The 23839-nt window shown below is 55.4% G+C and overlaps 1 protein-coding gene across 7 annotated transcripts in view; it reads right to left on the bottom strand.

Moving 5' to 3' along the window:
* Window positions 1–23839, bottom strand: part of SCN5A (sodium voltage-gated channel alpha subunit 5) — a gene marked incomplete at both ends in the record, with an annotated part of 85611 nt that overhangs the window by 54327 nt on the left and 7445 nt on the right. For 5 of the 7 annotated variants that reach the window (XM_082848753.1, XM_082848751.1, XM_082848752.1 and 2 more), the window contains 9 exons: window positions 3404–3793; window positions 4423–4602; window positions 5601–5798; window positions 6299–6440; window positions 7761–7824; window positions 9208–9438; window positions 12941–13032; window positions 19804–19932; window positions 21270–21350. In XM_082848753.1, the coding sequence (XP_082704879.1) occupies window positions 3404–3793; window positions 4423–4602; window positions 5601–5798; window positions 6299–6440; window positions 7761–7824; window positions 9208–9438; window positions 12941–13032; window positions 19804–19932; window positions 21270–21350 (1507 nt within the window). Of the gene's footprint in view, window positions 1–3403; window positions 3794–4422; window positions 4603–5600; window positions 5799–6298; window positions 6441–7760; window positions 7825–9207; window positions 9439–12714; window positions 12807–12940; window positions 13033–19803; window positions 19933–21269; window positions 21351–23839 lie in introns of all 7 variants that reach the window. The other 2 variants (XM_082848749.1, XM_082848747.1) reach the window with 1 other exon arrangement.

Genomic DNA, 23839 nt, shown 5'->3' on the forward strand with positions numbered 1-23839 from the left:
AGTAGCTGCCACACTTTCAGCCCGGGACAAAGACAAGGGGAGCAGCCCTGAGCCTAACCTATAGTATGGAGCCAGGCCATGTGCAGTCTGAGGCAGAGCTGCCCAGCCAAGGTCAACCTAGACCAGCCAAACCATGGTCAACTTGCAGAGAAGTGAGCGTGAGAATAAAGGCTTGTTGTTAACCATTGACTTTGGGGGTAGTTTGGTACACAGCAGTATTGTGGAAATAGCTGACTGATACACTGTCCTAGTGCAAGCTGTCATCCTCTCTTTCCCAAAACTACTACAACAGCCTCCTAACTGGCCTCTTCTCTCCCCTCTATTCTCTACACAGCTGAAAGGGATTCCCTTAAAAAGTAAACCAGATCATGATAATCCTCTGATCAACAACTCCCCCCATCTTACTCAGAGTAAATCCAAACTTTTCTATAGTTTACAAGGCCCTGCATAGCCTAAATCCTAACTCCTCAAACTCATTTTATATCCCCTTCTGTTTCCACCACACCCAGCCCTGCCTGGCCCCTCTCATCCCTTAAACACGTTGAGCTTATTCCTCTTCAGTGCCTTTACACTTTCTGTCCCTTCTGCCTAATACACTATTTTTCCACATCTTCGTGGCTGGCTCCCTAAAATCACCTGTTGGTCAATTTTAACGTCACCTCCACATAAAGGACTTCCCTGCATATTCTAACTAATAGCCCCCATTCCCAGCCCTCCCCCTAGCAACTATCTATCACATGACCCTTACTGGTCCCTAGAAATATTGATCAGTTTACTCTCTTTCTTCCTGCCTACGATGCCAACTCCATGAGGTCAGAGCTCTTGTCTGTTCTGTTCACTGTTATATCCTTGGAGCCTTAAAGACTGGCACTCTACGCAGAGGGCTGGCACTGGATAGATATGGGTTAAATGGATAAATACTTGGCACTCAGGGGCTTGAGTTAAGTTCTAGCTCTGTCCCTAAGATGACGGGGGCAGGGAGGGGCGTGGGTAGGAGGGAGAAGAATCTGTTCAAGGTGCCTCCCCCACTCCCTCTGCCTTTGGGGCCAGGCACACATACAGACAGCAGGCAAAGTAAACCTTCACCCTCTGCCCCAAATTAAAGTGAGCTGTCTGTTGGGCCTGCCGCCTCCTATGTTGATGAAGAAACCACTATGTGCCTGACACTGTGCTTTGTTTTCAGACTAGAACTGGGCAGAGGTGTCACCAGGGACCCAGTTGAAGCAGGGAAGGCATCCTCAGAGGCCTACAGCCTGCTAATCTCTTTAACTTTTCAACATCTCCATCTTGGTCCACTAATTCCTTTAACTTTGCAGATAACCCCCTTGGCCCGCTAATCCCTTTAAGGTTATAAATGGGCCCCACAGAAGTGAGAATGGGTGAAGTCAGAGCTCCCGGTAATGAAGTGTTTGAACTTGGATTCCTCCGGACGTGTGCAGTACAATGAGATGATTTTCTCCCTAATGAGATTAGGGAATTCTATTAGCGCTCCAGCTGTTGACCTGATTCCACAAGGCTGAGGCTCCAGGGCTGGACCTGCAGCAACTGGGAATCTGTGTTCTTGGGAAGCCAGACCCCCACCCTCCAGGTAATGGCCAGGTGGGTCCCCAGACCCACCCAGAAGCTATGGTCTGCACCCAGTGCATTCCCAGGACCCTCTCCTTGACTCCCTGCTCCAGAGGAGCACGAGGGCCCCAAGTCTTCACTCCTTCCGTCCTGCTCAATAATAACAATCATAGATAATAATAATTATTATTGAACATGAGGCAAGTACTGGTCTAAGCACCAGGCAGGTATTAACACTTTTAGTCCTCACCACCACCTTCTGATGTGGATATTATTTTTATTTCCACTTAACAGATGACGAAATTGAGGCAGAGAGAGATTAATTGCCTGTGCAAAGTCCCACAGCTAGAGCAAGTGTCTGAGCTGGAGCAAAACAGGCCATCTGGCTGTGAGCACCCTCTTCAGCCTGCCTCCACCTTCCTGATCAGGTTTCCCTGTCTTGCCCTGCTTCCTCAGAAGGTCTGCCCTCCTCCACCTCCTGCAGGCCTCAGGGTCTGAGACCCACATTTGCCCTTTTCCTGGGTGGGCTGCTCTGAGCCCTGTGCTGGGGGCAGGGGGCAGCAAGGGCACTCGGTGACTGGTTGGGCGGACATCAGCCTGTCATGGGATAGGCTGACTGAGTGATCAAAGCTCTGACTGGCCTCTCATGACCTGGCCCTCCCTTCCCGTCACCTTTCTGACAATTGCTCCAACTCCCCTCCCGTTTACTTCCTGGTTTCCAGCCACACTGCCCTCGTGGCATTTCCTCCAATACACTAGGCATGCTTCTGTCTCAGGGCCTTTGCACTTGCTGTTCCTTAGGCCTGGAACATGTTTCCCACAGATGATGCAATGACAGTATGTTACTACAACATTATCACCACATCAACGTACTCGTGCGTGTCCTGATTGCTTTATGCGTTCATCCTGGCTTCAATCCTGAGGTGGGTATTTTATTTTATTTTACTATTTTATTTTATTTTTTGGCTGCACCGCGTGGCATGCGGGATCTTAGTTCCCTTAGCAGGGATCAAACCTGCGCCCCCTGCAGTGGCAGTGTGGAGTCTTAACCACAAGACCACCAGGGAATTCCCTGAGGTGAGTATTTTAAATCCATTTTACAGACAAGAGACCTGAGGTAGAGAGAAATAAAATAACTTGCTCATAGCCATCCAGCTGGTAAGCAAACCCCATCTGTCTCCAGAATCTGGGTGCTAACCCCTCTGCTATACCACCCCTCACCTGGTTCCCCGCTCCTTGCCTCCTTCAGGTCATTGTTTAAATGCCTTGTAATAAGGGGGTTTCCCTTTCCCTCTTCCCCACTTTCGTCCTCGCACAGTACTTAGAGCTTGGGCTAATATTACTTGACATGTATCAGTTTGTAAAGTGCCAAAATATTTTGAATTTGATGAATAACTGTCGCCCAGAAGCTCAGAAGTGTTCCCTTGCCACTCTGGCCCTTCTCCAGATTCTCCATGATCCGCAACTCTCCAGGGCTCACACCTGGCACACACAAGACCTCTAGGGCACTGGTCCTGTGTCACCACAGTGTCTCAGTGCCCATGCCTTACTCGCTGCTAAATATTTAACTGTCATCCCTGTTTATCATCATTACATACCATGTATGCATACATACACATTTTTTTCTTTCTTTAACTTTTGTCTGTCTGGAAGCTCTAGGAAGCAGAGATTTTTTTGGTAGGCTTATTCACCCCCAGAGCTCAGTACACAATAGGCGCTCAATAAATACTTGGTGAATACTTGACTTTATTCTAAAAGTAAATACTTTTAGACCTGGCTCTGGTGACCAGTCTGGGAGATGGGACCCGCCTGGCGCTGCATGGCGGGGAGGACTCACCGTGTCCAGGGGGCGCTCCAGCATCATAGGGCGCTCCAGCATCATAGGGCGGAGGAGGCGGCTCCCTGGGGAAGTGGCCTCAGGGTCGCCTGCCCCCAGCAAGGAGACCACCCCGTTGCAGTCCACAGCGCTGTCCCTTTTGCCATTGAGGACGTGGCTTGGAGTTGAGGTTCCGGGACTGGGTTGTCCCTGGGCACTAGGCCGGCGCAGGGGCCAAGGCACCAGCAGTGATGTGCGGCGGCTCTCACTGTCCCCGGCTGTGCTGTTTTCATCATCTGCAAAATCTGTCTCAGAACCCACATCCCGTCGGCGGAAGGTGAAAATGCTTCCATGGCTGGAGCGTGGCTTCAAGGAGGTCCTGCTGAGGCCGTGGGTGATGCTGAGATGATTCTGAGGGCACACAGAGAGGGGACGTGATGAAGACGGCTCTTCCCGTGCTCCCAGCTTATCACTTGTGGCTTTGGCCCCAGCTCAACTTGGAGCATTGAGGGCTTTTGTCCGCCACATAGGAACTGGATGGGCTGAGCCGGGGGTGCTCAGAGGAGGGGTGCAGCGTTAGAGGCAATCCTGCATCTTCTGGGATCTCTGCTCACCTGAAGCCTGTGCCTCTGGGGCTTTGAGATTCAAGCTTATCTGGGGGAGAAGGGGGCAGGAAGGCCCCTGCAAACAGGCCTGGCCCGAGCAGGGCCTGGGGCAATCAGTCATGTCCCTCACTCATTTGGGCACATCCTTGAGCTCCTACCAATCCACACCATGGGGAGACCCTCAGTCCCAGCCCCAATGCTGGGGACTTAGCTGAGGTTGGGGATATCCTAACACCCAAACCTACCCTATCCCTCTGCCCAGGGCTCCTCCACTCTAAGAGTGGCCATGGGAAACAGGAGGGGCTGGGAGGGGGCTCAAGGAATATTCTCCTTGGGGAGCAACCGTGGGGGCTGTGACAGCACCAGGGGACTAGCACGACGGCCTTTTGATGCCGGATCCACCCTGAAAGGGCCAGAGCCACGGCCGGAGATTACCACTGCTCGGGGACCATCCTCCGAGTCGGACTTGGGGAACCTGTCATCCCCACACTCCTCCGACCCTGAAGACATTTGTTTTCTCTGCTTGCTCCTTCCCTCGTGGGAGATTACTGCGGCCAAAGGGGACATCTCCAAGGAGCTGCGGGACACGGTGTCCACACCCGTGATGGTGAGGGCCTGAAAAACGGTGGAAGAAGGGATGTCTTGGTCATTGAGACATGATGCAACCTCAGGCCAAGGTAGGCCAGGCAACTCTCAGCACCTCTGTTTTCCCCAACAGTTAAGTGGACCTGCCCACACCCCCCCAAACGAGTACATCATGGAGAGGTGAGCTCAGACAGACCCAGGATGTTTTGAGAAAGATCCAGATCCAGGGATGAAGAGAGTAGTGGCTTAAGTGGGCAGTTCTTGCAAGAGTGGAGTGTTGGGGCAGGTGGGAGAGGGGGTGTTGATGAGCCGAGGTAGTGACAGAACTAGAGGGCAGGGGATCTTCGAGAAGGTTCGGCTGGTCAAAATGGCTGCTGCAGGATGTGGCATGGAGCAGTGAGAAGGAAGTGGATGTCCTTGGCCTAGCTTCTAAAAAGTTTGCTCTGCAGTTAGCCTCCGGCACCCACCATGTGTGGAACTGTGGGGACAGCCATGGCAGCATCGCCAGTGCTCATTTGCTGAGCCTCTTCAGGCCACCGACCTTGGATCTTCCTCACTACCCCATCAGAAGGCATCCGTTGACTAGGATAAACTATGTCTATGGACACATGGTTCTCTTCTACCCAGCATGCACTAGGCTCACGGCGACCACCTTTAGCCAGGAGCTACCACCTTTACCCACCTGGCACCACCATCACCCAGAAGACACCACAGTCATAGGGAAGAGCGTTCCTCAGCAGGCACCATACTCACAGGACCCACCTTTACTCAGCAGGCACCACTTTTACCTCCCCATGAACAGGCTCTTGTCTTTACCCAGCAGGTAACAAATTTTTACCCAGCAGACACCACATTCACAGGAAATACCTACACCCACCAGACACTTGTTTTACCCACCAGGCGCCAGTTTTACCCAGCATGCATCACTTACAGCCACCAGCTTTTACCCAGCAGGCGCCACACTTACAGGCATCCACAATCAGGTGAAGGCTTGTTCTGGAGGCTCCTTGGCCACACTGCTCACCCACCTCATGCTCTTTCTTGAGCATCTCCATGGCTTCCTGGAATCGCTTTTCCTTCTCCTCTGTCTCAGCAATGGTGGCTTGGTTTTGCTCCTCGTAGGCCATGGCAACCACAGCCAGGATCAAGTTCACCAGGTAGAAGGAGCCCAGGAAGATGACAAGCATGAAGAAGATCATGTAGATCTTCCCTGCAGACCTCAGGGTCTGGGGCAGCAAGGGGGCGGAGGTCATCTTCACTGCGGCCCCTTCCGGGTCAAGGTCATAAATCCCAAGTTGCCCAGCCTGCCTGTGCCAGGGGTTCAAATGGCCACAGCCTGGAGAACGGGTAGAGCATGTCCCACCTATAGAGGGAAGTGTCCTAACCTACTGAAGAGAGTGACCTGCACACAGCGGGCAGTACCCCACCCATGGAAGGAGGCAGAACATTTCAGTTGACACAGGAAGTGTCACATAGGGTGGACCAGTGTTCCACTAACAGAGCATGGAGTATCCTATATAGAGGGCTGGGTACTTGGTCACCAGCTAAAGGAAAGTTTCTTTGCTTGCTGAGTCCCCATCCCTCAAACGTCCCCTGTGCCTCCTCTCTTCTGACCAGTGGGGAAGCTGCTGGGGCGCTTGTGACTAGTCATTTGTGCAGCCTGGGCCCTGGTGCTAGACACAGCCCATTCCTGGCAGCTCTCTGCTGGCCCCATGCACCCACGTACCTGCTGGTAGAGGCGCTCCCAGTAGTCCTGCGTCATCAGTCGGAAGAGTGCAAGAAAGGCCCAGGCAAAGGAGTCGAAGCTGGTGTAGCCGTGGTCAGGGTTCTCGCCTGCCTTCAGGCACCTGTAGCCCTCGGGACATGTCCTACGGCCAGACACACGGACTTTATCCCATGCTGTGAGGGGCCCTCTGCCCCTGAGACGCTAGCCCCACAAACCTACTGCCGCACTGCGGGGTCCTGCCGCCGTGACTTTTCATGCTGTGCCTCCCACCCGGGACACCGTCTTCCTCTTTTCTCTACCCATCTGTATGCTGCTAGGCCTAAATCCAGCTCCCTCTGCCCACGTGACACACCATCCCAGCTGCTGTCTGCATTGCCTCTCCCCTCCCAGAGGAAGTGCCAAGGGCCTGGCTCAGATTTCTTCCCTGCCTGCCTACCCCAGGGGAGCTGGGCACAGTGCAGACACACAGGGGGAGCATGAGGCTGAGGTGAACAGGATGGAGCCCAAGGCAAAGGTCAGGCGGCCGTGGGGCTGTGGGATGATTCTAGGGTGGATGGGCTGGGGGCCGGCCATGTCTGGAGGGGACAGCCTCTCTCCCAAAGAGGGAGCGCTGGTATGGAGTCACGAGTGGAGTGAGTGTGTGAGAGAGAGGATGGGGGCAAGGGGAACTTGGCAAGTAGGAGGATGCAGCCAAGGGGCCTCTGTGTCTTGCTAATGTCCTAAATTAAGAAATTAAGACTTCTTCTTTAGAGATAGGAAGGGCTCTGCGGCCATTTGAACCCCTGGCACAGCCTTGCTCCCCCAGACCCTGAGGTCTGCAGGGAAGATCTACATATTCAGAGATGCGGGACTACAGCCCCGAAGAGCACCTCCCTTAGGTGAGCCTGTGTGACCCTCCCCATAACAACCTATGACACAGCCACACTGACCCAGGTGCCGGTGTGCACAGGGCCCTGGAAGCTGCACGTGGCTACTGGGCATCTCTGGGTACCACACCCAGGCTGCAGGTCCAGGCCCTGCTTGCCCTGGAGGAGAGTCTAGGCTGCCAGGGGAGGCCATACTCACTTTTGACCTAATGGACGGATGAGGAGGGAGGAAGTGAAGACAGGAGGGGGTGGGTGCTGCCCTGGGGGGCTTTGGGAAGGGAATGGAGCCAGGGTTGGGCTATTGTGGGGCCCTGCAGGGTTTCCTGGGCTGCCCCCCAAGTCCAGTCCCATCTTCAAGGCTCTGTTTGCCTTCCCTGAAAAGCCAAACCCCCATTTCTTTCTTCACCCCTTCCCAGCTGTCTCCCTGTGCAGGTGGGGGGCAGCTGCCATGGGCCTGGGAGGGAAGGGAGGCAGGGAAAGGTCTTGCTGTCCCTGGGGTCAAGGGCATAAACTGAAAGCATAGTCAGCTGATAAAGCACTGGAAGGAGACTCCCCCAGCTGGGTGAGGTGGCCCTGGGGGGGTGGGTGCTACGTACCCAGCGTCAGAGCTATTCCCACACAGTAACACATCAGAGGTGCCATTCTTGAGCAAGTAGTTTTCTGGAAGAGAAGCAGCCAATGGTGAGAGGCACGTGTGGCCCAGACCTGGGGGTTCCAGACTGCACCCTGGGCTTTGGGGAGGTAGACACTGCTGGGGGTCTTCCATCCGCTCCTCTGCCCTCTGCCTGACCTCTGCCCTCTGCCTGACCAGGTCTGAGGCAACTCTGGCTGATTCCCTGGGCTTCCCCTGGCTCCTCCTCTGACATTCAGCTGCCAGTGTCCCCAGGTGCACTCAGGAAATCCCCACGGGGAGCTTCCAGACCCTGCCCCAGTCACTCAGGGGGCCAACCTAGGTCAAGAGAGGCCCCGAACAGGAGGCAGGGGTTTGTTCAGACATGGCTGGGGCTGGACCAGATGAGACATAGGACATCAGTCCTGTCGCCTCCATTCTGTGACCATCCATCAGTCCCCATCACTCCCCACTACCTGCCTTAGTCTTAGGTGTCAGTTCTCCAAGTGTGGTCCCCAGACCAGCAGCATCAAGCATCAACTGGGAACTGGTTAGAAAGGTAACTTCCCAGAGCTACTGACTCAGAAACTCGTGGGGTGGGGCCCACCAGTCTGTGTTTTCCAGAGCCTTCCAGGTGACTTTGGTGTACACATACGTTTTAGAACAGCTGCTACGTGGCCACACTGAATCACAAGCAAATTTACTCATTGAGTTTCCATCTATTTCTTTTTTCTACAGTGGACTGCTGGTGTATGTTAGAGGCCTTAACTTCAGAATGGCCCTTGGGGTCCTTGTGGCCTGGAATCTGGCCTTGTACCAGCATCTACCTTTGGCCTAGACTGATGGCTCTAGTCAAGAGAGGTGCTGGTCATCAGCCCGGAGGATGGAAGTGTAACCCATGGGGCAGTGAAACAACTCGAGGGGCTCACATGGCTTTGTACAATCACCGAGCTTGTCCTGGGGTGCATGGGTATGGACTTAACATCCTGACAAGGATCACTGAAGTCAAGTGACAAAGCCCATGCCAAGCAAATGGGGCCTCTACTCTGAAGCCTCACAAACTACCCCAGCTCCGTCCCCCCACCCTTTCCCAAGCGAAAGCCCTCTCCCTGCTGGCAGGCTGGTCTCCTCACCATTCCTGACCCTTCAAATGTTGTAGCTGCCGTTCTCCTATCCACCTCTCCATCCTTCCCATTCTTCAAGTGTTATCTCCCCATCTAGCCTGAGAACTCAGGAGGATAGGTGCTGAGTCTGCTCCTCTCCTGTCCTCTCTCCCAGAGCCCCAAAGGGCAGGGGCTGGGATCCCTGACACGCAGCTGGGTCTCTGGGGGAGCAGGTAGGGCTTGGACATCCTCAGAAGGAGGCCTGTGTGGGAGATGCTCGGCCCTGGTGGCCCCACAAAGCCCTGCCTGGGCCACGGAGCCAGTCAGCACCTGGGTCGTTGAGGTAGAGGTCCAGCGATTCCCAGACCAGGCCGTCAGCTTCCACGGAGCCATTGGTGCCGCTGAGCACCGTGAAGTTGCGAACGCACTTGTGCCTCAGGTTGCCCATGAAGAGCTGCAGGCCGATGAGGGCAAAGACGCTGAGGCAGAAAACCGTGAGGACCATCACATCGGCCAGCTTCTTCACAGACTGGATCAGGGCCCCCACGATGGTCTTCAGGCCTGGGGGAGACGAGGAGGAGCTCGGAGTCACCCACGGCACCCGTGCTCCCCGCTCCAGTGGACAGGGGCCAGGCCTGAGGGGTGCCGGGCTGGGGGAGCCATCATGGGGGGGGCAGGGGAAGGAGGCCTCTCCTGAGCTTTTCAGACCAAAACCTCCCTTTCCTCTGCTGCTGAGAGTCTGTCCTGGTCCCCCTGGGGCGGGAGTCCAGTCTGGCTGTGTATTTTCAGAGGGGCCTAGTTCTCTTTGCTCTCCATAGCCAAATAAATGAAATAAGTATGGAAAATGCTGTTTCCTTGCAGGAGAAAACACTCAAAGCCTATCCCCCGCAGTTAGTCCCAAGTTATGCCAGGCCTGTCCCTTTAAATGTAGTTCCTGGAAAGGAGACAGAGGGCCAGGCCCCCTCCAGGGCAATGGACAGCCTTGGCCTTGATCCTGAGATGGGGAGAGACTCAGCCATTCTTGGTAGGGGAATGTGGTGTGTGCACTGGGGAGGTTGACGGGGCGGTGGGCGGGGGTAGGTGGGTCTGGCTAAGGCCATGGTGGGTGATGTCCTAAGGGGCCTGCTCTGACTCAGGCCCCACTTTTGGGAAAGGCACAGGGGTACCTGTTTTGTATTTTCCTCCTCTGCTCTGTCCCCCTGGAACCCACCCCCGTCCATCCCACCCCCCAAAGCTAAGAGGCCGTGATCTGTTAGCTGCACGGCCCAGCTCCCTGCAGAAGCCAGCGCCGCACAGAAAAGCACGTGTAGACGCCTCTGGTCTGACACTTGGCTGCGGTCCTACAGCAAGTTCACAAGTTCGAGCAGAGCATTGGGAGCGAGGGGGCTTCTCTGCCAGCAGCAGGGACTCACCTCCCATCCCTCCTCCCCACCCCTCCCCCCCATCAAAGCGGCCAGATCTCAGATTAAGCTCCATCCATCCAACGTCCAGCCGGTTAATGTGTTAGGAGCACCTGTGCGGCTGTGCCCGCAGCTGCTGTGCCCATGACTCAGAGACAAGGAGGCAGCGATGGGCAAACATGGGAGAGGGGAGAGGAAGTCCTTCCCACAGTGCCGCCAATGCTGCTGCCTGCCCAGGGCTCGGAGGCACTCAGCGTTCTCTGTGAAATCATCCTGGCAGATGTTGGCAACCGCCTGGGCACTGGGTGGACCTTGCAGGGGTCTGGGCCCAGACGGGTGGAGGTGGTGATGGTGGTGGCGGGGTTCATGAGCCCTCTGTAGTCCAGAACTACGCTTCATCTCTAGCAGAGCTTCTAGGACCCTCGGTGGGCATCTGGTTCTCCTCACCACGCTTGGAGACCCACCCATAGTGTGGGGCATGGTGGGGGCAAAGTGAGGGGCCGTGGGCAGCAGCTCACATACCCAAATTAAACTCTGCCTCCAAAGTATCTGTGGCCTGAATCACTCAGTCCAAGGCTCTGAAAAGCACCTCCTGGTCTGTGGAGATAGTGTCCTTGGGGACAATCAGTTGGTGACCCATTCCTTTAACCATTTCTCACACTGATGAGAGTCCACTTCTGGCAAGAATGATTCCAACTAAGTAAAGGGATTCTTTCTGAGAAGACCCAGGAAGAGATGGGTGCTGGGGGATCAAGTGGGAAATTCTCCCTCCACTGAAGTCTAACAGGCTGGGCGAAGAGCCCTTGGAAACTAACCATTCCGATTCATTCCCATTTTAAAGGAAAGGAGATTGAGGTCTGGAGAGGGTCACGGCTATTAAGCCTCAGCTCAGGGAACACCTCCTCAAGGGAGACGTCGGTAATGCTGTGACCACAGCATCTTCCTAATGACCGCTTTCAGCAGCTGCTGTGTGCTGCCTCACTGGGCTGCTGGCAGCTTTGATGAGATCCAGTGGGACTCGGTTGGGGTTGGCGGGCTCCCTCCCTTAACCCCGGACTGAGAAATATTTTCCTTTGTCGGCCTTATTTTTTTTTAATAAAACAAACTGGAAGATGATTTTTCTTAATTGTTGTGGTCAGTGTGCTTACCTATCCTTGCCAGGTGTGTGCTGTGAAGTCCCCTAGAGGACAGACCCTGGCCGATGACGCCTGTCACAACGTTGGGGCGCTCCATGGGGATGGGAACAGAGTGCCCCACTCGCTACAGGCTCTTAGCAGAGGTCTGGGCCATGTGCGGGGAGTGTGCGGGCAAGTGGCTCCTGTGCTCACCCCATGGTGGCTTCAGAGCCAGGAGGAGTATTGAGGCTCAGTGTGAAACCAGCGTAAGTGGGGGCTCCTCTTATTAGATAATTAGCCCCACCGGGGGAGTCTGAACTCCTTCTGGGAGCTCACAGCAGGGCCCCTGCCTCCCTGGGGGCAGCAATAGCAAATGCAGGCCAAGGGCCCAGGACGCCCAGGCTTTCCAAGTCGGGAGTGGATACAACCATCTGGCTCACCAGCTCTGCCATCTCTCCAGATCGGTGACATGCAACCTGTTTCCAGCTGCCTTCTTAAAAGAAATGCCTCCTCCAGCTCTGAGTGGGGATGCACTCAGAAAAGTTTCTGGAAGGGGCCTCTAGGCTCTGAAATCATTATAGTCTTTGAGAGCTTTCCTAGATGGATGGGGTAGACTGGCTTTCTAGAGAGGTTGTCTGGGCCTCAGAAGGTTTCCCGGGACAATTGCCAACATGCGTCAAGGAGAATTTCTTCCCGAGGCTACCATGCACGGTTTGCTAAACCTCTACCGCACATGCAGCAAGGGCTGTTAGACGCCAAGGCCCGGTGACACCTGTCCACAGAGTACTCTCCGTTTCACAGAATGGGGTTGCGGTGTCGGCTGTGTGTGTATCACCAAAGGGGGCTCAAGGCAGGGAACGGGCACTCAGCCATGAAAGGCCATGCCTGAGCTGTCCTTTTTTACTCTGGGTGTGGTTTCCCTCACAAACAGTACTTTTAGTTTCCTTATCAGAGGATGATGCTTCAGGCTGAAGCAACTCACATACAAGCTTTCAGCTATTCCAATAGTTGAGTTCAGTTTGGGAAATAAATCACTACCTTGGGAAGAATTTGGGTTCAATCCAGGACCTGCCATGGAGTACTCTGTGCCCCCGGGGGTCTATGGTGGTGGGCTTTGCTGGGGTGGACAGTCCGAAGCCCATTCTGAGGCATGGAGGGGACAGCCGTGTCCACTGAAGACAGCCCCCATACCCAAGCTCTGGGAAAGGTATTCTGGGGACAGGCACATTTGAAGGGGCCTTCCCGAGGGTCGCCTTGGCTCCCAGGTAGCTGGAAAGGCCCAAGCGTGTCCCTCCAGCCTTGGCGTTTAACCTGATTTTCACCTGAAATGACTGATATAGTTTTCAGGGCCCGGAGGACTCGGAAGGTACGTAAAGCTGAGACATTGCCCAGGTCCACAAATTCAGTGGTGTATCTGTAACAAGGGAAATTCACACACAAGACAGTGACAACACGCCAGTAGGACACACAGTCAGAGGAGGGGGGTGGGGGAGACGGAGAGAGAGTCACTTGTAGCTGAGATCTGGGAGGCAAACCTGGGTATCTTACCTGGGATAACTGAAATAGTTTTTAGAGCTCTCAGGACTCTGAAAGTTCGAAGAGCCGACAAATTGCCTAGTTTTATATTTTCTGATACATACCTGTAGAATCAAATCACAGTTATTGGGAATTACAAAGTGGCACCTCAGCCCGCCCTCCCCGACCAGCCCTCTCCCTTCTCCCCCTCCCATGGGGAGGGCTGTGCATGACTCGGGGCCTCCCCTAGGTTTTCTTCTTGATCTCATCCCTCCTGCCACGGGGAACCTCAGTGAGGGTGCCTTAAGGATGTCCACAGAGCAAGCTTCCAGGCGGCTCTCTCGGTGACGGTCCTGTGAATAACCAGCGCCACGAGGCAACGACTCTGCCACGTTCTCCACGCCACTTGGGGACTATGACACGAAGCCACATGGGGGGGCGTCTGAGACTGGGGACGCAGCAAAGAGGGAAACTCCATTTTCCAGGAGGCTCAGGCCAGGTGATATAGGAAGCAAGCGGGTTTCTGGTCCTGGTTTTGCTCTGTGTCTTCTGCAGTGTCACCAGCTTGTGCCTGGCAGCTCTGATCCGTGGGACCCTGAAGTCTAGCTGAGACCGCTGTGGAGCCATGGCTGGGTGTCCGAGGGCATCCCACTCCCTCCTTCCAACCACAAATCTCTGCGCAAGGCGTGGCTCAGGAGTCCCTGAAGTCAGGAGGTGGAGGTGACTTGAGTACTCAAAGGGAGAAGAGTCCCCAAAATGATGCTTTGGAAGATGAGATGGGAGGTTGCCCAAATATTTAGCTCTTAACTACTCACGGGCAACGGCCAACACAAGAAAAGAAAAAAGCAGGTTGAGGGGTCCTAGGGATGTGCCAGCCCCTCTCCCATGAGTCCACCCCAGTCTTGGTGTCTCCTCACGATGGCCCTGGGTGTCCACAGGAGTAGTGACCTCGGGAGGCAAGCAGCCCTCCTCGGTGTGTGTCCTGCTTGGGCCCAAGTGGTGCTCAGCAGGGTTGAGTGGCCGTGGGGCCACTTGGACAACTTGGACAATCGTCCATCCATAGCTTCCACAATCACAGGAGGAAGGAGTCGGTCTCTGGCTGGCAGGGACCCGCCCAAGCAGAGCGTGAAGACACACATGGATGGGTCACATGACCAGGATGTCTGAGAGATGGATGGATAGTGTGTGACCAGGGCTGTTCGGACAGTGGCAAGTGACTTGTGATATTTAACCAAAGGTTTCATATCCAGGGTGTCTGAGATTTAACCAAAGGTGTCTGATGTTTGACAAAGAACAGCAGACTCAGGATGTCTGATGTTTAACCAACTGTGTCCAACCCGGTGTCTGAGTGACGTCAGTCCAGGGACACTGGCTGAGTGTCGACGGTGGGCTGACAGTGCTGACAGACTCACTCTGCCTATCATTGTGGACCTCCAGGCCCTTCCACTCGGCTCAGAGTTTCTGAATCTGCCTTCAAGCTCTGGGGTCTGCAGGGAGGGACTTGGCAGGCTGTGACAAGGGACTCAAAGTCCTCGGGTCAGCCGGGTCCAGCTCTGACTCTGGGCTGACACCAGCTTCCTCTCCATCCACTCATGGTGCTATTCGTCTTTATGGGGCCCCGTGGACGAGGCCTGCTCCCTCCTTACTCTCCACATCCCTTCAGAGCTGGGAAGTCAGCAGACTCCTTCTCAGCAGAGCTTTCCTTGTGTCTACACCAGATCCTTTCCATGGTGTGGTTTCCATTCCTTCTGCTGGACGCACTGCAGCTTGCAAATCTTTCTTGGGTGCGACAGTCAGATGCAGCCCTGTGTTCCGGGGGGCGTAGAAGTCACCTCCCTTGTTCTGGCCCATATACATCTACTGACTTAGTCGAAGCTCCCTCTCAACTTTTGATGGCTATTCTACTTTCTGTGAGGGCTCTGACCCTCAGACCTCTGTCCCACACTCTCCTCTCAGGCTTGGACTCTCTGTCCAGACATGGTGTGGCCATGGGACTGCCAGGTTGAACCTGGACCACTGCCGATGTCGCTGTTACATGGAAGCCACAGTTCCAGCCTGTGGATGGCTCTGGATCCATTTTCTGCTGCTACTCCAATGGGTATGGCCTGGGACAAAGTTTTCTTGTTCAGGACACTGGCTTCAAGGCTGTCTCTTCTGGTTACAGGGAATGGGCAGAGAACTGTGCCAAATGGAGAGGGAGCCAACCGTCCCTGCTTCAGCCTCTTGTCCCTTCCAGACCCTGCCTGTCCCCTCGTGTCTCCAGTGAAGCCCTGCCCATCTCCTGCTTGGATTTAGCCTGTCTTCGCCTGTCCCAGTGTAGACCCTGCCTTCCCCACCCCCTCAGGGCCCCCAGCGCTGACAGTGCTTGCCCTTTGCTCAATACCTGCTGGGCATAGGAAAGCTGAGACCCCAGGGTATGTGCTTCCGGCAGCCTTCAAGGCCAGCTGTGTGGCTGAGAACAGGCTGGGGCCAGTGGTTGAGTGTGGGTGAAGTCAGGTCACACGTGGGAGAGCAATACTGAGGGGGAAGAAGACTTGACGGTGGGGCACAGAGCAGGGTGAGGACAAGGTGTGTCTGTGACCGTGTCTGTGACACGGGGGCTGCTGCCTCTTTTACTTGACCCAGAACCTAGTGCCTGGCTACTTCCCGTTTGGGGGCCCTAGACCCCCACCAAAGCCTCTCTTGGGGCCCCGGAGAATGGCAAGGCAGGAGAGACCCTGTATTTAGCAAAGGGCCAGCTTCAGCAGTGGCCCAGGTCAGGGTGGAGCTCTGCTCCTGCCAAGCTGGCAAAACGCTCCTCCAAGTCCTTCTACTCTTTCTGCTGTGGCCAAGCGGCTGGGCAGGGGCAGACAGCTGCGGGGGTGGATCATGGGCCCTGACACAGAGAAAGCAGCCGGTGGGGGGTGAGAATTCTACCCCATCACACCAGCCCCAGCGCAGGAGGGAGCCTTTTGGAGGCTGAGGAACCATGAGGAAGGCAGACCCTGGCCTTCTTCCTGCTCTGCCCCTATCTTGCTGTGCAGCCCTCCCATTCCATGCAGACGGCCCCTCCTGGGCTGCCAGGCAGAGGTACAGACAGCACAGCACGTTAGCTACTGCGGTGATTGCCACCCTCTCCTCTCTGCCCTCCCTCCCTTCCCCTCCATGTTTGGTTTCCATAACAACCCCAGAAGGTGGGAGGCTGCGCTAACTAGCAGGTAATGCCCAGCTCAAAGGGGGCGACAGGAAGAGCTCTGGCTGCGGGATTGCAAGTGGAGCCTGGCAGGCTTCCTGGCACCCCCTCCAACCCTCCACAATTCTAAAGTGGGTGGGGTTGGGGATCAGGTGGAGGCCTAGCCAGAAACATCAGAATAGGGGTGCTTCTCAAGGTTACGAGTTAGGAGACTTGGTTTGAGCCCCAGCATTGCTGCTGATTCATTCTACAATTTTAGGCAAGTGGTAGGCTCTCTTTGAGCCTCGGTTTCTCCATCTGTAAAACGGAAGGTGGGATGGGGAGTTTCATCGAATAGAACTTTGTTGCCACTTTAGGCTCCTCTGATGATTCTAAGAGCCCCTTATTATTGAATCATTTTGGCTATAGCAGAACACTTTTCACAGCATTACCACGGCAGTAATTCATTGTTTTCATAAGGCAGGAGCACTGTCCATCAAAGTGCCAGGTCAGTCCAGCCCAGAGCACAAACCTGGCGTGCCAATGGGCCCAGGCAGCCCCCCAGGGGAAGTCAGTGGACCATTTCCGTGAGATGCTCGGAAACCTGGAAATAGTCTCGTGGCCTCTGAGGCCCCGTTCTGCTTTTTCTCCCCTGGTTCTGGCCCAAAGTGAAGGCAGGAGGGCTTGGTGAGGAAGGGACTCCTGCTCTGCGATTCCCAGTGGAGGGAGACGTTTTCTGCGGGATTCCACGGGGACTGACCAGCATGAGACAGGACAGGAGGACTGGCTAAGGGCTGGATGGGGAGGACTCAGAGCATCTCCCAGAGTCGTGGGCTGATGACAAGCCAAAGCCTGGCTCCTGCCATCAGACAAGGGGCCCGGGTTCTGGGAGCATTGCTGCCATGACACGGTGCTGCTGAGGCTCCAGGATGGGAAGGTAGAAAAGGCTCAGGCAGATGCTCTATCCTCTTGAAGCCCCTTCCTGTGACTTCAGGCCCTCAGGGGCCCACGGATCACTACCCACCGCCCCCCCACCCCACCCCCACCGTAGGGCACCTTGGAGCCTGGGCCCGCCTTAGCCATCCTACTCCATTCCCATGAGTGCAAACCCCTGGCTCTGACAGAGAATGCTCCCCCCGTCCTCACACATCAGACCTGCCTCCCAACTCTGTGTTCTCAGATGATGATCCTGCTTCTTACCACTGAGAAAACAGAGGCAATCAGAAGAGAAATTCCTCCTCTCACTATCGGCTCTATCAATCTACCTCCACTGCCACTTGAAATTCTGCCTTCCCTGCTCTTACGGCCAACACTCCACCCAGTCCCTGGATTCCTACCCCTCGGGCCAGCTCAAGGGCTTTGCTCCTGCAACTGCCCCCTCTGCTCCATCACCAACTTCCCCTCTCTCGTGGATTGTTCCCATCAACTTGCAACGATGCCTCCCTTCTTTAAAGGTCCTCCCTTCACCCATCCTCCCCTCTGGCCACCACCCTACTTTGGGTCCTATTTTAGAGCAAACCCCACAAAGCAGATGGGTACATTTGCCTCCCCCCGCCCCGCCCTCTTCCCACCCTCCCTCAAGCCTTCTCTCATCAGCCACGTGTCCCCCACTCCCCTGGAAGCCATCTTGTCAAGGTGAAAATCGTCAACCATTTTTATGTTGTTGACTTCAACGGTCCATCTTGGTTCTCACCTTCCTCAGCCTCCTTGTGGTTTCTTTCAAGTCGAGTCACACTCCCCCGCTGGTTTTCAGGATACTGCTCTCTCCTGGTTTTCCTCAGCCCTCCCTGGAGGCTCCCTCCAGTTTCTTTGCTCCATCCTCCTTTTTCGGGACTTCAGGATGTTAGAGCGTCCCAGGGTACAGTCCCCAGGCGGCTTCCCTTCCCTGGCGACACTCCCAGATGATCTCATCCGGTCTCCTGGCTTTAAATACCATCTGTATCCCGACAGCTTCTAAATTTATACCTCTGAGTGGACCTCTTTCCTGAACTCCAGGTTGGAAGATCCAGTTGCCGACTCGATATCTTACCCTGGATGCTTTCATACCTAATACATTCCAGACCGGATGTTTGATTCTTCTCCTCCCTCTGTTTTCCAGGCCAACGAATGGTCGCACCAGCCACCCAGCTGCTCAAGCCAATAGCCACCCTGAGGTCTCCTGTCAGGCCTACCTTCAAATATACTTAGAATCTGACCACGTCTCTCACCTTCTCACTGGGACCCTGGTCCCAGACACAATCCTCTCTCTCCTGGCTAAGAAAATAGCCTCTGAGCTCCTCCATCACCTCCGCCCTTATCCCTCCACAGAGTCCTGTCCACAGAGCAGCCAGGGTGATCTTCCTAGAATGTAAATCAGACCACGTCCCTCCCTGCTTTTAACCCCCACAGGCTCCCATCACACTTGGCTTTGATCATGGCCTGTAAGGCTGCACAATCTGTCCCCCACACCCCACTACTCTTTCCCTTGTTCACTTAGCTCTGCCCAGGCCTAAATCTACACTGGCTTCATGGCAAGCGGTAGCCTCTCTCTGAGCCTCAGTTTCCCCACCTGTAAAACGGCAGGCTGGAGTCAGCTCACAAGCAGCGTGCCTAGAAACAGGGGTTCTGATGCATGTTCTGACCACCGGGCAGAGAGCACCCCATCAGCAGGGTCGTTTCCCTCTTCACCTCTCTCCTCCACTGCATGGATGAGCTCAGAGCCGCTCACATCCAAGGGTAAATAAAGACTTTGTCATGAACAGGTGGGTTCAGTGAATCTGACCCTAGAAAGTGGCAGTTGAACTGAACCTCTGACACCACCCAGCTCAACACCGACCTTTCACCAGTGGGGAAACTGAGGCTCTATAAGGGTAGGGAGTATAACCCTCATCAGCTCTGCTCTTGCCGAGGTGCGGTGCCCAGCCCTGCACACACTGGGTTCTCCACACACATCAGGCTTTCATAAAGGGTTTGACAGCTGAGCCCCTGACCATGACTCCTGCATGGGAGGCCTGCCCTAATCGTTCATCCCCACCAGAAACCAGCATCCGTTGCCTGAGACATCCAGAGTGGCATGCCTCAACCCAACCCCTAAGCAAGGGTCCCTTCCCTGGCAAGGAAGTGGGGCCTCAGCTGGCATGGCAGCAGGCCTGGGGTCACATTTGCTTAATATGTCCCTGGCATCAGTTTTCTCATCTGTAAAATGGAAGTAAGGAACCCCCATCCAGGTGACCTCTCTGGCTGGTGTGAGGATCCAATGGATCATGTCAGTGACCAGGCATCTCACAATGTGCCAGACATTGACTCTCTGAGTGGAGACTGCAGCCATGCTGGGGCACCTGGCATAAGCTCCTGGGGATGCCCAGCCACTTTTCCAGCTCCTTTGCTCTCTTTCCTGCAGTTTAAATCACCTTGGAATCCAGATCACTGTTCATAGTGGTCCAGAGATTTCAGGTTGTACCATTGGTTTCCCTTGACAGAAACAGCAGAGGATACTAAACGAGAATCTTAATGAAGTTCCTTGAGCAAAGGGCTGCCACGGAGCCACAGATGAGCCAGGGGGCCTAACCAGCATGGCCGCGTGAGCTACTCTGAACCCGTCTCTCCCCACCAGGGTGAGCCGAGGGCCTCCACGCCATCTTCCTCCTGCAGAGCTGATGTTGCCTCTGCAGGGAGGCAGAGAGGGCTGGGCAGCCTGGGGCCAGGAGTGGCGCCCACGCCTGTCAGTGTGGCCGCACCCCGCACAGCACAGGGGCGAGGTACTTACGCCATGACGATCACACTGAAGTCCAGCCAGTTCCACGGGTCCCGAAGGAAGGTGAACGCATGCAGGCAGAAGCCTCGAGCCAGAATTTTGACCAGACACTCAAAGGTGTAGATGGCAGTGAAGGTGTACCTGGGGAGGAGAGACCGGTGGGCTTTCTCAGGGAGGGTGAGGCCCGCAGGCCAGGTTGGCAGGAGCCCTATGCAGCTTCCCTCTCGAGGGCTCTCAGACCAGGCTCCCAGCAAAGCCCCCATGGCAGAGCTGGAGTTGGGGGCCGGAGCTTCGTTCCAAACACCTGGTCAACTTATGCATCTTCCCGTTTACTCAGCGTTGTTCATGCCCATGTGAACCCTCCATCTTCTGTCTCTCGGTTGTCTTGATGTAAGAAGACCCTCCACGTATCTCCTCACCCCAGCCCTGGGGGTCCAGGTACACAGGCATACGGTGGCCACAGTGGGACAGTTAGGACACTCAGAGTTCTGGCCCCTCACTCTTGTTTGTGGATCCTCAGTGATGGGAGGCTTCTCATCCTCAACCATCTACAGGTAGGTGGGTACAGCTGTCTACCTTGGGCTCGGAAAGGGGGTTGATGTTCTAACACTTGAGGCTGGGAGGTTGCTGTTCTCTGTGTCCGGGGTCAGCTGAGCAATCCCAAATGTTCGGATGCTGGGACTGCGGCCCACAGGGCCACAGCCATGCTTGTCTCCAGGTCTTAGCAGCTGGATGCAGACCCCAGCACTGGCCGTGCTGCTGGGTCCTGTGTGAACAAGGAGCACCACCAGGCAAGCCACTTAGGTAAGAGAGGCTGTCCCCAACATTTCATTGGTCCCCTAAAAACAAGGCCTGTTGGGTTCCACTTAGAACCTATGGGTCAGGTACGTTCATGTTGGAAGAAAGAACCAGGCACAGTTTTCTAAAACTGTGCAAACGGTTATAGGAAGCAGGACTTAGGGAAAAGAGGCAGCAGAGTGTGGTGTTGAGGTCGGAATAGTCCTGGGCCTTTTCCCGGCTGCCACGCCCCCTAGCTGCAAGGTCTGGGGTGGTTACTTCTCCAGTTTTGTCTCTCATCTGTCAAATGGGCACAGTGTCTGTACCTGCCCTACGGGGTTGTCATGAGGGTTACATGATGCTTATTGCTCCAGGATAGTGGCTGGCATGCACTAAGTGCTCAGTTATTAGTAGTATTGTCTCAGAGCCTTCTCCAATACCATCAGTCCTCTTTAGGGTGGGTCAGGGGGAAACCCTCACTGTGCCAACCTGGAGAGCTTCCTCTCCTGAGGACATAACTCAAAGCATGAATTTGGCAGGACTGGAAGCAGCGAAAGAGGGAAGGGCTAGGGCAAGGACCACCCCCCCCCACCAGGTGGGTGAGTCCCTGGGCCTCTGCCGGGGTAACTTTGAGGCCAAGAGTCTGGAATGGAAAAGGCAGGGCGGGAGGGGCTGGCTGGAGAGGCCCTGAAGATACTCACTCGACATACTTGGTCCAGGGTGGAGGGTCGCGCTGGGCCATGAACACGCAGTTGGTCAGGATGGTACACATGATGAGCATGCTGAAGAGCATGGCGCAGGGTCAAGGAAAGCCGCCTGCAGGGGGCCGGACAGGCTGCCACCGCCAGGGGGTCCCGCCCCAGGTGTCGGCACCGCCAGGCCAGGGCTGCCAGATCAACGAGACAGGGGCTCCCAGGAGACACACCGGGGCTCTGCCCAGTCCTTGCCAACCCCTCCCCACTGAGGCTGGACACCTGCCCTGTTCCACAGCCCCCGACAGGGACCAGACACCTGAATTCAAACAGCAGAGTCCCTTGTAGGGCCCATCCTGGAGAGAAGGGAGGAGGGGCCGGCCCCCAGATCTCAGCGGTTTTTACCCATGGCCTAGTGGGAGCCCTGTCCTTGGCCACAATTAGAGGGAGATGGGTGTTTATAAACAGCTCCTCAGGCGCCACTGTTTCAGGGAGAGGAAAGCCATGGTGGCAGGGCCCCGAGTTCCCTCCTCCACTTCTATGGGAGCAGCCCACGCTGACCTTTGAACTAGGACCTCTGCCAAAACGTTCATGCCTTGTCCGGACACAGTGACCTGGGGGGAGGCAGGGGACCACATCTCTGGCTGCTTCCTCCTTTGCACATGCTCTTCACTCGTGGCCTCTTCTCCACCTAGTACACTGCTTCCCTCCTTCAACGAGGGCCTCCTCTGAGCAACCTGCCCTGACTTCTTGCTTGCTGCACCCCCATGGCACCAGGCATCCCTCTTTTAGCATGTCTGGCTCCCTGAATGGCAGTGCCCATCTGTCACCACCAGAAGGGGAGCTCTTCAAATGCTGGGATTGCGTCTCGGGCATCCTCTGGGCCCTTAGCCTCACGCTGAACTGCTCCAGGCCTTGTCTGATCCCTGAGTCTTTTTTTTTTTTTTTAATATATTTATTTATTTTTGGCTGTGTTGGGTCTTTGTTGCTGCACGTGGGCTTTCTCTATTTCCAGCGAGCGGGGGCTACTCTTCGTTGCGGTGCGCGGGCTTCTCATTGCGGTGGCTTTTCTTGTGCAGCACAGGCTCTAGGTGCACGGGCTTCGGTAGTTGTGGCTCATGGGCTCAGGAGTTGTGGCTCGTGGGCTCTAGAGTGCAGGCTCAGTAGTTGTGGCACACGGGCTTAGCTGCTCCGCCGCATATGGGATCTTCCCAGACCAGGGCTCAAACCCGTGTCCCCTGCATTGGCAGGCGGATTCTTAACCACTGTGTCACCATGATCCCTGACTCTTTGGCTCCAAGTCCCAGACACTGCTTCAGGCTGAACAAAGCTCTGACTGACCGCCATGGCCTCTCTTACCTCTACTGGACCTGCAGAGGAACAAGGGCCAGACCCTGGGCCCCTTGTGGGTAGGGGCACCCCTGAGAGGCCCAGCCTAGAACAGGGACACTCTGCTGCCCCACAAATCCTCTCCCCAGCCCAAGAGAGGAAACTGGGCCTCCCTTCCCTGCAGCTGCCCCCAGGCTCACCACCTTGTCCCGGCCTCAGCCCTGCGGGCAGCAGCTGCCAGCCAGGTGATTCCCACCGGAAGCCCGGGAGCTGCAGTAATTGAGCTCCGGGGGCCTGCTTCTTCCCGCCCCATCACAGTTCCACCCTTTCCCATGGCTTGGCCCAGCCTCGGGCCCGATGGGGAGCCCCATGCAGTCAGACTGGAGATGGGGCTGAGCTGGGGTACTGACTTTGGTGGCCCAGCTGGAGAGAGAGGTGGGATATCTCAAGGAATCTAGGTGAATGCCCTCTACACCTCCAGCACTCCTTCTAGGGAATCCAGGGTATCAGGCAATAGCATGTCAGACCTGGCCCCCAGTATATAACGAATTCTCCAATTTCTCATCTGAGATGAGAGGGGTCAGGTTTTGGGACACCCCAGGGTTTGGATACTCAAACCAGAGCTGCTCAGCTCAGCGGCCAGGGCCTCAGGGAACCTTGATTCCTCCCCGGCCAGAGGGTGTCTCTCCAGACACTGAGGTCCCTCCCTCAGCTTGGTATCTGTGCATCCCTCTGCCTGGGGGAGGGTCTCCACGGCCAGGCCTAGTTCCTCTCCAGCTTTCAAGGGTAGGATCAGATACCCAACTCAGCAGTCCTTCTCCCCTACACACGTGCGCATGTGCGCACACACATTCCCGTTCCTCACACCCCAGCTCCCTGCCAAGGCGTTCCTCACTGGGCAGTTAACAAGCCCCTCAACCAGACTTTATTCATCCCCACAGATCCATTGCTAAACCAACTGAGGATCAGATGATTCCTGAAATATGAAAGTAATGATGCTAACAGCAAGACTCCACCAACTGCTGTTGATTTCGGAAATGGAAGGGGGCCAGAGCCTAGGATTTCCCGTAGCCCCCAGAAAACAGAAAAACCTAGAAAACAGACTCTCCCCTAGAGCCTCCAGAAATGATTGCAGCCCTGCCGATACCTTGCTTTTAGCCCAGTGAGAACTTTTTTGGGCTTCTGACCCCCAGAACTATAAGGTGGTAAGTCTGTGTTGTTTCAAGTGGCGAAGTTTGTGGTAGTTTGTT

Source organism: Leucopleurus acutus (genome assembly GCF_964270905.1).
Source record: "Leucopleurus acutus genome assembly, chromosome: 10".
Taxonomy (NCBI): domain Eukaryota; kingdom Metazoa; phylum Chordata; class Mammalia; order Artiodactyla; family Delphinidae; genus Leucopleurus; species Leucopleurus acutus.